At 39.9% G+C, this 14,496-nt stretch overlaps 1 protein-coding gene across 1 annotated transcript; it reads left to right on the forward strand.

Annotated features, from left to right (window-relative positions):
- Positions 1-4,836: 4,836 nt before the first annotated feature.
- On the forward strand, positions 4,837-14,169 carry LOC144710524 (P-loop containing nucleoside triphosphate hydrolases superfamily protein). The gene is made up of 7 exons (XM_078584333.1): positions 4,837-5,148; positions 5,896-6,020; positions 11,935-12,085; positions 12,159-12,269; positions 12,740-12,878; positions 12,960-13,075; positions 13,752-14,169. The coding sequence occupies exons 1-7, from the start codon at positions 4,888-4,890 to the stop codon at positions 13,926-13,928; spliced, it is 1,080 nt and encodes a 359-aa protein (XP_078440459.1). The 5' UTR covers positions 4,837-4,887; the 3' UTR covers positions 13,929-14,169.
- Positions 14,170-14,496: the final 327 nt, after the last annotated feature.

Consider the following 14,496-nt stretch of genomic DNA (forward strand, 5'->3'; position numbering starts at 1 on the left):
AATAGTATTATACCGAAATTTCAATCAGGTCAATTCACGTCACGGTTGTGTAAGTGGTCCTTAGAACTGAGACACCAAAGATGTCTTGTGGATGGACGGTTGTACTTTGACTATGGCCAACGAGTCTCTAATCATGGGATTCTAAACGGTCTTAGTTCGGATACATTAAGAAGTTCACGAAGATGATAGAGTGGACAAGATGGGATCCTCCATCCTCAGTATAAGAGGTGACAGCTCAAGGAAGATGATGCGATGAAGTCCTTGCCCAAGGTAGTAAAATATCATAGAAGAGTTCTTCGATGATTTTTGAATTCATCAGTACTAACTCGGATGACCGATTAGGGTTTGAAAGTTGACCATACCCTAACTCATCTAAGCAGCGTCAAGTAGATGAGGGATTATACATACACGGTAACTGATGACGAACAGGTTCCATGAGCGAGTCGATACACACTCCTTTGTATCTTCTAGGACACGAGGTGTAGCTTGGCACCCCACGTGTCGGGGACTCGACCTATCAATTGGGTTAAATCGATCCGACATTAATTAATTTATATGATGATATAGTTAACTAATTTGGAAGTCCAATAAAGGTTATTGGGCCATTGGAGTCGTTAACTAAACTGATACATGGGCCTAGAGGGTCACACGCAAATGGTCTTTTGGACGTTGGAAGATATACTTAAGTTTTGGGGTTTTTTATGAAAAATACCCACTTAGTATAAATAGGGGAAGGCCCTGAATGAAATTCACCCAGGCCAGAATTGTTCAGGGGCCTTTCCCCTTCTTCTCCCATCTCTCAACACCCCCTCTCCCTCCCTGATCTGATCGGGATGACGTAACGAAGTTGACGGAGAAAGAACGGGGCTCGTCAACGAGAAGGAGGAGATCCGACGTGCCGAGGACAGCATGGATACGTCTAGAGGCTGCACACGTGAGCAGATCGACTCGGCTCACTCCGGGATCTAAGAAATCATGGATACGATCCGTGGAAAGGTACGCTGTTTCATGTTTTTGTTGATGCCGTTCGATTCGTTCAAGTCTTTCGCTGTGAATCGTTTTGATTTATTCATCCATGTCAAGGCCTTTAGAACCCAACTCGTGTGACATGGACCAAATGAAAAAAAAGGATTGATTAAAATTGCTATAAATGTGACATCAAAGAACCAGAAAGAGGGACGCATGCCGACACTTAAAATATGTGCATTAATTTGTATTGATTTCTCCACAAGTTGTAAATTTCATAATACAAATGTATTAGGTTATCATTTGTAGAAAAGGGAATGCGCCATGATGTGGCAGGTGCAAACAATGTCAGAACCGCATTCGTTTATTATTTAATCATTGCACACGTTTTTTGTATGACAGCAACACATGGCCCCATTTTATCCGATACTATCACATAACACATAGATGTAGAACATGTTGACACACTGCCATGCACAAATCCAATCATTTTTTACTTTGTCTTTTTTACTCTGGGACACATGTCATTTTTTTTCGTCGTTAATCAAGGGAGGCGTGTAATTTGAGACCATAATTGGAAATAAAATTTCAGGAATACTAAGGATTTGGAACTATCAAACTGATAAAGTTAAGACAACAACGCCATTGACGAGGAGGGATAGATTATTTAATCAAATAGACTGTCAGGACTTCTCTAAATTTAAACCTTGATATATGATGGTCCAAAAGGCAAATGGAGCTGAAATATTGAGGTCATCTCTGTATTTCTCCCCTATTTTATTTATGTCCTTGAATTTGTAAATTGAAGTGCTGGTAGTCGTAAAAAACATCCTTGAATTTTCTTCCTACATTTCTAGGCATTTTGAAGGATAGTGACTTTAGAGATCCATCAAGTGATTTCTTGGTGTTTGGAGAAATTAAGTATGAGAAAAAAGAAGTTGAGAAGCCAACAAAAAGCCAAAAAAAGTTTTGGTCATGGCACAGCGTAAAAACCTAAGGTAAATCTTCTTGTTTAACATTGATCCATCCTTGTCATCATCATAAAGTTATATCTATATCATGGTATTATCACATCATTTCCTATCACCTCCATTAATCCACTTAAATATATATCCATGCACACCTATCTCTCTGTCCATGTTATCCAATCATCATAACCTCACTTTATCCCCCTTCTCTCTGTCATTCCCTCTCTGTTATCAGTATATACAAGAGTATATAATTCATACCCATATGTCTCATCATCCAGCCATTATCCCACTTGAATCAGTATTTATAGCCACACATGTCTTCTTATCTTGACATTGTCACTTCGTCCTTAGTCTCTCTCTTTCTCATTCTATCTCTCCTATCACTATCTCCTATCTACTATCTTTATATTAATTCTCTTAATCTTATTGAGTATTAACTATCACATTTTCACCGTGTCATTTCCGTCACCTCACTGTGATGTATTTTATAAGTAATCTATCTCATCTCTTTAATCATCATTTATGGGGTGCTAAATTCTTAATCAATTTTTCTTGTGAAGACAATAATTACACATTCCAACCTAGATCCTTTTTATGTAAGTAAAGGTTTGCAAATTTAATTGATTAAAAAAATGATATAATTTAAACCCTAAATTGAGTTTATGGCCTATAGATAAATATGAATGCATGATTCAAGTGTGCCTTATAAAATTAGTATTCCTAAGTTTTCAAGACTACTGGTCTAGTAAAGTAATAAAAAATTTGATATCTTATAATACCATTTATATATATTCAAGGAGGACAAAAGAGCCAGTCCAAAGAATATTCAATCATAGTTTAATCACATTCTAAAGGTACATTATATAAAAACAAGATATGTGGATTGTGATAGATATATTGTCTTAAGATCGATATGTTATCATTCTGGATTCAATTTTCTAATGCGGTTGGAATTTCCTTCATTTAGGATATAATATTTTATATTAGTGAAACTGTATTTTCTTACTTGGGGTTTCTTCCTAATACACTCATCCCAATATTACAGCACATCTTCATCACTTTGGAGTCTCTTTGTAAGCCAAAACCAGTATTATAATATATTTTTAATTTCATGCGATAATGAGTATTTTAAGGTGTATTAATTTGAATGAATTTTTTATGTTAGAAAATAATTTTATTCTATGAATTTATCAGAAATTAGGTAGAATAATTTTCACTTAATTATTTTGATTAAAACATTATTTAGACATAATATTTATTTATTTCATTTGTAAGTACTTGAAATTTATTTCGTTCTCCATCTTAATTCTGTCTTATTTTTGTAAAAGTGTATGGAAATCCAGATTTTAGATTATCTTGTAGCCTTTTTGAGATAGTAAACACATCAAAAGATTATCTCAGAACTTTAGCATGTTACAATTATAAATTATTGAGATGTTGCAAACTTTTGTGTAAGCCTTTTCCTACATGTTACGATTCGAAAAATGCAGATATCGTGGTTTTTGAGACAAAAATGAAATTCTCAATACCCAGTGTTGGTGCTCAATTTCACACCCTGTGCTAGTATGTTTTTCACTATAAACTCTAAATCCAGTATAATGATATAATTTTTTTCATCTTTTGGCCTGGATATCTCTATCCCGTTAAAAAGGATTTTTTAGATCATAATGCTTAATGTCACTTCAAATTTCAATTCCAAGTTATACGAGGCATTTTAAATAATTATGAGGGCTTGTAGAAGTTATTGGCCGGTGTTAAATTTCATGATGTTTGTCAACAAAGCTTTTCTAATTTTGGGGTCATTTTTGCATAAATGGGTTTGATCATGTTTTGAAGAATCAACAAAATTGGTAAAAACTTTTTGATAATGTATGCAACCATTATATTTCAAGTATAGTAGGGTCAAAATCTTTGAATGTCCAAAGAATATGAAATTTATATAGTGTAGTGTATTCTTTAATTTCCTCTTCTATTTGTATACTGTCTTGAAAACATTTTACGCATGTATATATACTATTCTTTCTGTTTTATACGTAATTTTAGGCTGGTAGCTGATTTTTTAAACAAATAGAGCTAAATTATGATTTATATAATTCTTTTCTTTTCTAATGATATTGTGCTTTAACTTTTATAGGGAAAATTCTTCAAGAAAAATACAACATGAAGTAAATTATTTGAATTGTATAACATATTTATACCTCCACACTGTCTCTTTTTAATTGTTCACAACGCTGGTAAAGTTGTTTTGCTAAGAATAGAGCAAATCAAATGAGGAATGACAGGAATAGAATCAAATTGCAACACAATTAGATAAGGGTATTCGGTGAAAGAACCCTTTGAATTCATAATTGAAAAGCTTTTTAAAATGTCCTACTGCGTACCCTCCACTTCCATCAATAATAGCTTGATTAAAAAAAAATTTAATAAACAAATAATTCAAATTTTGACCATTAGTTTAAGCTCTATCACTGCTCAAGAAAGGCTCTCTTTCCCATTTACCATGCAGTGTGGCACTTCCATGTATTAAGTTTTAATTCTAATAAACAAGCAGTGACAATGAACAATGCTTTTTTGTAAACACCCTTCCATGAACAAGACTATTAGTTTCAAACACTCTCACTACAGAAAAAGAAGGCAATCTTTCCCATTTATCATATCTGTACATAAAATTTTAATTCTAAGAAACAAGTACAAGTAATGACAATGAACAATCCTTTTTTTAAGCACAATCACTAAAGAAAAAAAGCCACTCATTTCCTTAATAATTGCTACTGTTGTTGGGCTAATTTGGCCCCATACTTGTTACCCAGTTTATAACTCCTCCCTCTTGTCCAGTTCAAGAACATCTAACTCTCTCTCTCTCTCTCTCTCTCTCTCTCTCTCTCTCTCTCTCTCTCTCTCTCTCTCTCTCTCTCTCTCTCTCTCTCCCTGTGAGATTGAGAAGGCGGAGATGGCGGCAGAGGCGACGGCGCCGGAGGGGACGGTGGGAAACCTGTTGAGGCAGAAGAGTCTGAAGTGGGTTTTCGTGGGGGGGAAGGGAGGAGTGGGAAAGACAACGTGTAGTTCGATCTTGTCGATCTTGCTGGCCGCCGAGCGACAGTCTGTTCTAATCATCTCAACCGATCCCGCTCACAATCTCAGCGACGCCTTCCAGCAGCGGTTCACCAAGATCCCCACCCTTGTCAATGGTTTCACCAACCTTTACGCCATGGTGAAGTCGCCAGCCGTTGATGAATTCGACCTCCTGTTGAATTAATCGCGTTTTTTGGGGAAAACCCAGTTTTTATTTAATCGTTTGATCTCTTCTCTCCTGGCAATCACCTTTTTTTTTCGTGTTTTTATGTTTGCCTTTGCTTGCCAATTCTCTTGTTCAGGCGTTGTTGTCTTCTTTAAAGAAAAAGGGTGTTGGTATCTTATCGTAGTTTCGCAATGTTACATCTGTATGTACTGTTCTTAACGGTTGGAATCCCTGATCTTCTAATCATCAGTCTTCTCTCCTGGAAATCATCGTTTTTTTTTGGTTTCTTTACATTTGCCGTTGCATGCCAATTCGCTAGTTCAGGTGATGTTATCTTATTGTACTTGCGAAATGATTCATCTTTATGTACTGTTCTAACTTTTGGAATCCCTGGTCTTTTCAATGAAAGGATTGTTCACCTTTCACTTATTGACTTTTTTAAATTCAACTTTCCTTGCTGAATTAGATATTTGATGTTTTGGATCTTCACGCATTCCTATGATATAAATATCATCGTATCTTAGAAATGCTTCGGTAGGATTAAAAGAGAAATATTTTTTAATTGTTTACACACTGCTAGAAAGGCCTGCGGACGATTAAGAATGCTGACGCTTCGAAACCCCCAAATTTCTCATTTACATGAATGCCAAGAAAATTCGTCGTCTTCTTAAGTATAGATTGTTATGATAGTTTGGCCTCTGAAAACTATCATTAATGCAGGAGGTGGACCCAAAGCTTGAGACTGATGAACTTCCCAACATAGAAGGGATGGATAGCTTTCTCTCTGAATTGACGAATGCAATCCCGGGGATCGACGAGGCTATGAGTTTCGCTGAGATGCTGAAGTAGGTTCTTCTTGTCCAAGTTCTATGTGGATATACGATTCTTCCTTCTAAAGTTCCACTCGAAAATTTTGTTTTGCTGCTCTCCAGTTGAATGCATCAATGGAATACATTTCGTGGAAATTTTGTATGATTTATGGTAAAAATGGGAGATACTCGTGGAGTAGTCAGCAGTACCATGAGTTGGACCTGAACTCGAATTTTTTTATGCTTTTCATAAAATATTGCAAGAAACTAGTACTTAAATGAGGCTTGTTATTTTTTTTTTAAAGGATAGTATGGCTTGATAATACTTCCCTTTCGGCTATTTTACTGGTTGACATACCTTAAAAAAACTGAACGCTCATGGTAAAAATAGGACTTTGATACGATGCAGTCCCAAATGGTAAAAGCAACTGCTGGAATTTAAGACTTACAGAAGGATCTTGATTCCGCTCCTCGTACTCTGGTACAAGTCCACGTCGCCTTCGAATCTTCTTCTCAAGATCACCGTAGAGGCAGCTCGCCGAATGCAGCTCTGCTCCTCCCGACCCCTTGCTCAAGAAACCCGAAATGCTCCGTCCCTTCTTCTCCCCCTTCGCTCCTTATTTATACTCTTTTATTTCCTAACTAACTACCCTTTCAAGAAGGGTTGTTATTTGGCCAGCTCAGCGCCAGCTGGCCCGCTGCCTTTCTGGCCTCCTCTCTTTCTTCTTTCATATACTCTTACTGGGATCGTATCATTTCCCCCCTCATCGACTATCACCTTGTCCCCAAGGTGGATGTCGGGGAATTGCCCTCGGATGACTGATAGAGGTTCCCATGATGCATCTTCTTCTGGAAGCCCTTTCCATTTAATCAACACTTCCACTTGTCCATTCCGTCTCCTAGCCGACACCACCTCTGCTGGAGATAGCTGCCACTCAAAATCATCAGTAAATGAAGGAGGCAGTAATTGCGTGACCCTGCCTGGACCCACTGCTTTCCTTAGTTTAGATACATGGAACACCGGATGTAGGAACAACTGTCTGGCAGTTCTAGTTTGTAGGCCACAGGCCCCACCTTTGTAAGATCCGAAATGGACCAAAATATTTTGGAGATAACTTTTCATTGATCCTTTTGCTAAGGACTTCATGCGGTAGGGACGTAATCGAAGATACACTTGTTCCCCACCTGAAACTCAAGGTCTCTTCGGTGCTTATCCGCAGCGTTTCATGCTGGATTGCGCCGCTAGTAAGTTGTTTCTTATCACTTTCAGAGTATCATCTCTCTCTTTTAATAGAGTGTCGACAGACTCAAGTGGAGATGAAGGGGTCCCATAGTACAAAAGTTTTGGTGGGTCCCTCCCATACACTGCTTTGAAAGGTGTCATCTGAATGGATGAATGGAAAGCTGTATTATAAGAGAACTCTGCCCAATGGAGCCACTTGGACCAAGACTTCGGTTTCTCACCAGCAAAACAGCGTAAATATGATTCCAAACATCTGTTTACCACCTCTGTTTGCCCATCTGTTTGGGGGTGGTACGAGGAACTCATGCATAATGTGGTGCCTTGCAAGCGGAACAACTCCTTCCAGAACATACTGGTAAAGATTTTATCTCTGTCTGAAACAATTGAGGAGGGTATCCCATGCAAGCGTACAATTTCTCGGACGAAGATGTCAGCTACATCTCGGGCAGTAAATGGGTGTTTCAGTGGTAGGAAGTGACTATACTTGCTCAGTCTGTCCACAATCACCATAATGCAGTTGAATCCGTGTGATGTTGGCAGCCCTTCTATGAAATCTAACGATATGTCTTCCCAGATGCGTTCAGGAATGGGTAGAGCTTGTAATAACCCAGCAGGTGAGAGGGAAGATATCTTGTTAGTTTGACAAATATGACACTGATTCACATATCTCTTTATGTGATCTTTCATGCGTGGCCAGTATAAGTCTTGAGCAATGCGCCTATAGGTTCGTTTGCATCCCGTATGCCCCCCCAGTGCTGAATCATGATAGGTCTGTAACACTTTTGGTAGTAATGAAGAAGTCCCCGTAAGCACCAGTCGTCCCTTGTACAGTAGGGTATCCTTGTATAATTTGAACTTTGGATAGGAAAATGGACTGAGTCGCAACTCCTTAATTACTTTTTGAAATTTCAGATCCTGACCCACCTCCTGTTGGATGATCGCTTGGTCTAATAGCTGGAACCTGGACACTTGCAATGCATTGACTTCCAATGATGATGGGGCCCTGGATAATGCATCAGCTACAACATTGCTCTTCCCTGGTTTATATTTAATTTCGAAATTAAACCCCAGTAATTTGTAAGCCCATTTGCTGTACGGCTCCTGAATCTGCTTCTGACACAATAAGTATTTAAGACTGTACTGATCGGTGCGGATAATGAAAGGCAAATGTGTCAAATAGTGTCGCCATTTCTGCACGGACAGGACAATAGCCATCAATTCACGTTCATAAGCAGATTTGACTTGGCTCCGCTTGGGAAGGACCTGACTAAAATAAGCGATGGGTCGTCCATTCTGTATGAGGACAGCACCAATGCCTACTCCTGATGCATCCGTCTCGATGGTAAAAGGTAATTCAAAATTTGGTAAGGCCAACACTGGAGTAGAACTCATTGCTAGTTTAAGTCGATCAAATGCAGCTTGCGCGTCTACATTCCACCCAAATGCATCTTTCTTCAGCAATGCTGTTAAAGGGGCGGCCTTCAAGGAGTACTCTTTGACAAACCTGCGATAATACCCTGTCAAACCCAAGAACCCTCGCAGTTGCTTGAGATTCTTCGGTACGGGCCAGCTCACCATCGCCTCCACCTTGCTCTTATCTGCCATAACTCCTTGATGAGAAATCCAATGCCCCAGGAATTCCAACTGATTGCAAGCCAATTGACACTTTTTGGGATTCACATGAAGATCATTATCAGCCAGGACAGTAAAGACTTGTTGCAAATGTGACTCATGGTCTTCCAATGACTTACTGTAAATCAATATATCATCAAAAAACACCAGTAAGAATTTTCTGAGGTAATGGATGAAACAGGTGGTTCATAAGAGATTGAAATGTAGCTGGGCGTTCATAAGCCCAAAGGGCATAACCGAATTCATAATGCCCTTCATGGGTTTTAAATGCAGTTTTATGAACGTCCTCTTCTTTCATCCTGATCTGATGATACCCCGATTTCAGATCTAACTTGGAAAACAATAATGCGCCATGGAGTTCATCCAATAATTCTTCCACCACAGGAATTGGATATCGATTTGGTATAGTTATTTTATTAAGTGCACGGTAATCAACACAAAATCGCCATCCGGCATCTTTCTTCTTAACCAGTAAGACTGGGCTTGCGAAGGGACTATGTGACGGTCGAATGAATTCTGCCTTCAACAGCTCCTGTACCAGTTTCTCAATCTCATCCTTCTGCAAAAATGAATACTTATATGGTCGTTGATTGATGGGCTGGGCCTGGGGTAACAGTTGTATAGCATGATCTGTTGGTCTTTCAGGCGGTAAAGCCGTCAGTGGTTCAAAGACCCTGGGGAAACTTAGTCTGAGTTTCTCTTCTAACCCCTTCTCTGATAGCGTTTGTGGCAAGGTGACACAATGGTCTAGGCGATATAATTCCATCATCAGAAATTGACTCCTCTTCATCTCTTTATCGGCCGAATGAGGATTTATGTGCGTCTTGGTCAACCTCTGATCTCCTCTTAAGGTAACCACCTCTTCCCTTCTTCTGAATTTTAAGATATGTTTCTCCCAATGGATATGAGTCCAGCCCAGAGAGGATAACCACGCCATACCCAATATCATGTCGATGCCCTTCAATGGGAAAGGTAAAAAGTCACTACTCATCTCTATCCCCTGAAGTGTATGCTTGACTCCCAAACATAGACCTTGGCCTTTATTGGTCTCCCCATTGCCCAAAGTTACCTCAAACAAAACAGAGGTATCACATTGAAATTGAAACTCCTCCACCAGTCCTGTACCCAAGAAATTGTGAGATGCCCCACTGTCAATAAGCACTATGATTTCTCTGCCATTCAATTTCCCCATCAATTTAATCGATCTGGGATTATTCCATCCTAACATGGAATTAAGTGAGACATGTGCGGACAATAATTGTGCTTCTGGAGAGTTGTCCTCTTCGACTTCTAAGATAGCAACTGCGTCTGGTTCGCCATTGTCACGTTCTTCCTCGCTCACAATCACAATCTGTAAGGTCTTCTTGCACCGTGACCCGGACCAAACTTCTCATTACAGTTATAGCACAGTCCCTTCTCCTCCTTTTCTGGAATTCCTCACCAGTGAGCATGATTTTCTTCCTGTATGCGCCTCTTGTTGGGTCTCTGATTCTCTCCACTTAGTCGAGGAAAAGTTGCCTCCACTCGCTCCTGATGGACCGATGTTGGTAGCCTTACTCCCTTGGAAACGTGGACCACTGCTCGATGTTCTCCTCTTGCCATGCAATGGTGCTCCCATGCTTGCCATAAGGCCTTCAATCTTTTCTCTGTCTTCAACGCCAAGTCCATCAATCTTCTCAGTCCCAAGAATTCTTCAACGTCCATTTCTGTCTGGATTTCGACCTTGAGTCCTTTCAAAAAACTGTCATACATTATGTCCTCAGGCATGGGTGGCAGATAAACAGATAACCTCTCGAACTCTTTTCTGTACTCTTTTACGGTCCCTGTTTGCTTGATGTCCATGAACTGATGCTTGATATTATCGCCCAGTGTTTCGTCGAACCTCCTTCCTATTTGAATCTTAAAATCGTTCCACCCTGTAAATGTGTAACGATCCGTCGTCCACAGATACCATTGCAATGCTTCACCCTCGAGGTTGGCCATAGCCACATCAATAAGATCTTCCTCTAGCACTTCCTGAACCTGAAAAAATCTTTCCATTCCTCTTACCCACCCTTCTACGTCATCTCCCCGAAACTTAGGTGCTTCCATCTTACTTCTGGCTAGCTGCATTTGTGCTCGATTTGCATTATCTATGGGCGCTTCCTTCCTGGTATCCACGTATTCCATTGTAGGACTCTTCCCTTTCTTCTTACTTGTCTGGCCGGCGTCCATACTCGGTCGTTCTTCTGGTGCATTACCTTGATTCAGCATTGCTAGACTTCTGAGCACTTGCCTTAGCATTTCACCATTTTCCTTTGCTTCATCTCGCAACAATTTCATTTCTTCCCCTAACCTCTTTTGTTCCTCTTTCATTTCGCCCATTTCCACCTCCTTCGCCTCCAATCTCGCTTCCACCTCTTTCAACGTCATTGGAAAGCCAAGATCGCGGCTCTGATACCAATGATACGATGCAGTCCCAAATGGTAAAAGCAACTGCTGGAATTTAAGACTTACAGAAGGATCTTGATTCCGCTCCTCGTACTCTGGTACAAGTCCACGTCGCCTTCGAATCTTCTTCTCAAGATCACCGTAGAGGCAGCTCGCCGAATGCAGCTCTGCTCCTCCCGACCCCTTGCTCAAGAAACCCGAAATGCTCCGTCCCTTCTTCTCCCCCTTCGCTCCTTATTTATACTCTTTTATTTCCTAACTAACTACCCTTTCAAGAAGGGTTGTTATTTGGCCAGCTCAGCGCCAGCTGGCCCGCTGCCTTTCTGGCCTCCTCTCTTTCTTCTTTCATATACTCTTACTGGGATCGTATCAGACTTATACCTGTGGAGGAGTTAGTACTCTGACTTGGGTCCGAACTTTAATTTTTTTATGTTATTCGTAAAATTTGCCAGAAAATGAGTGCTGTGAGCATCAAGTTTTTAAGGAAAATATTTGATAAGTTCACTAATCAATGTTGAAAAAAAATTGCCAATTTTTTCCATTCATACCTTCAATTTTTCTGTTTGGAGACCAAAACTTTGGTTATTCTTTTTCTATTTGGAAATTCTATTTTTTTATTTACATAAGTCCTTTTATTTAATGCAGATTAGTTCAAACAATGGATTACTCAGTTATAGTATTTGATACAGCACCAACGGGCCATACTCTGCGACTGTTACAGTTTCCATCTACGTTGGAAAAGGGATTGTCAAAGTTTATGGCCTTGAAAAACAAATTCGGTGGCTTGTTCAGTCAGGTGCTCGAGGTTTTTTAATTTTCTATTTTTGGCATCTTATTTAACTATTTTTTTAATTTGGTTCCTGTGGTAGGTTTCTCGGCTCTTTGGAATGGAAGATGAACTGAGTGATGATGCGCTTGCAGGCAGGCTTGAGGGAATGAAAGATGTGATTGAGCAAGTGAATAGGCAGTTCAGAGATCCAGTGAGCTTTCTCTATCTCGATCTCTCTCTCTCTTTATCTCTCACCCTCCTGCATTCTTTCTGTATATATATCTCCTCCTCTCATCCTCCCTTTATCTCCCACCCTCCCGCACTCTTCCTCCCTACATCTCTCGTCTCTCATCCTCTCTTTATCTCTCACCCTCCCGCACTCTTTCTCTCTATCTCTTCCCCTCTCATTCTCTCTTTATCTCTCACCCTCACTTTCTCTTTCTCTCTTTATCTCTCCCCTCCCTCTCTCTTTCTCTCTCACCCTCCCCCTCTTTCTCTCTTTATCTCTCACCCTCCCTCTCTATTTATCTCTTCATCTCTTCCCACCCTGTCTCGCACTCATGCACATCTAGAATGATGAAGGCCGACTTCCCTTTGAATACATGCGCTACCTAAGCATTGGATAGAACCTGAAATCGAGAAATAATTTGTCGGTGGCTTGGGTTTGACATCGTATTTCAGGACATGACGACCTTCGTTTGTGTATGCATTCCTGAGTTTCTCTCCCTATACGAAACAGAGAGACTTGTCCAAGAACTCGCTAAGTTTGAGATAGATGCGCACAACATCATCATCAACCAAGTCCTCTACGATGACGAACGTAATCAATTATCTCCCTTCTCTTATTAAATCTGTATTGATTTTTTCTATTCTCATATTTCGTTATTTTCATTTTTTGAAGCCATCCAATCTAAGCTGTTGAAAGCCCGGATGCGTATGCAGCAGAAATATATCGACCAATTCTACATGTTATATGATGATTTCAACATTACAAAGCTACCCTTGCTCCCAGAAGAGGTTCTGTGATGCTATCCCTCTTTCTATCTCTACTTGGTAGTGGGTGTAGGGACAATGTCTCTTGTATCTTTCTTTCTATCTCCACTGGGTAGTAGGTATAGGGAGAAAATCCACCTGTATCTTTCTTCCTCCGTTTATTTGGTTGGGGCACGGGGGAAAATCACCTTATATCTTTCTTTCTCCCTTTACTGGGTAGCAGTAAGGGGAAAAATCCCTTTGTATCTTTCTCTCTCTATTGCCTAGTGGGTACAGGGGAAAATCCCTCCTATCTTTCTCCATATTGGGTAGTGGGTACCTGGAGGAAATCATTTTGTATCTTTCTCCCTCTCTCTACTGGGTATTGAGTACCTGGGGAAATTCCCCTAGTTTCATTCTTTCTCCCTCTACTGGGAAGTAGGTACTGGGAGAAATTCCTCTTGTATCATTCTTTCTCTCTCTACAAAGTAGTGGGTACAAGGAGAAAATCCGCTGTACCTTTTTTTCTCTATTTACTGGATTGTGGGTATCCAGAGAAAATCCACTTCCATCTTTTTTCTCTCTCCATTAGTTTGTGGATATAGGGAGAAAGTCTGTTGTATCTATCTTTCTTTCTCTACTGGGTAGCAACACGGAGAGAAAATCCTGATTATAGCTTTCTCTCTCTACATTCTGGCCTCTGATGAAAAGTTCTGGGCAGGTGTGTGGGGTTGATGCGCTGAAGAGATTTTCAGTTAACTTTTTGACTCCATACAAGACATCGTTTGTCAGAGGCACTGTCCAGGAGCTGGAACTGCGTATTTCTATGCTTAGATCACAGCTGAAGGAAGCCGAGACAGAGTTAACTGGTCTTCAAAAAGGGAAACGAAAGGTATGAGAGAAATGATTTTATTCCTTCGTTGAAGAATTTTTCCTTGTCTCATTACATTCCAGTTAGTTTTATTCAAGTGTACGTATCCGTGTACAATAATTTTGGAACACATTTTGCCAGTTCTCTCTCTCTCACGGTAGACATCCTACGTTTGTGGACTTGCTGAGGTTTCAGCTTTCCATCCAGGATTGTCACCTTGAAGAGAGAGGCGTGGTTAAGCTAAAATTGATTGGGTGGTGATTACTAATACACCATTTGCCGGTAGGGTTGGATCTGATCCAGAATTTCTATGCTTAAATTTTAGTGACACGAAATAGGGGAAATTTAGATGTATTTATTGGGCAATAAGTAATTACACTCATCGGACATGTGCATGCTATATGGATGGTGTAGATCAGGCGCCAATTATTCGTAGTTTTTTTCCTGAGATATGGGTGTTTGTGTAATATGCTGGTCAAAAGTTGAAGGTAGAGGAGAATGAATTATGCCTGGGAAGAACACGATTGAAGTGAAAGGTTAAAAAGGTATACATTAAGGCCCACTTATCCACAGTTTTTTCTGAATTATTCATTAT

This window comes from Wolffia australiana, chromosome 12 (genome assembly GCF_029677425.1).
Source record: "Wolffia australiana isolate 7733 chromosome 12, ASM2967742v1".
Taxonomy (NCBI): Eukaryota; Viridiplantae; Streptophyta; class Magnoliopsida; order Alismatales; family Araceae; genus Wolffia; species Wolffia australiana.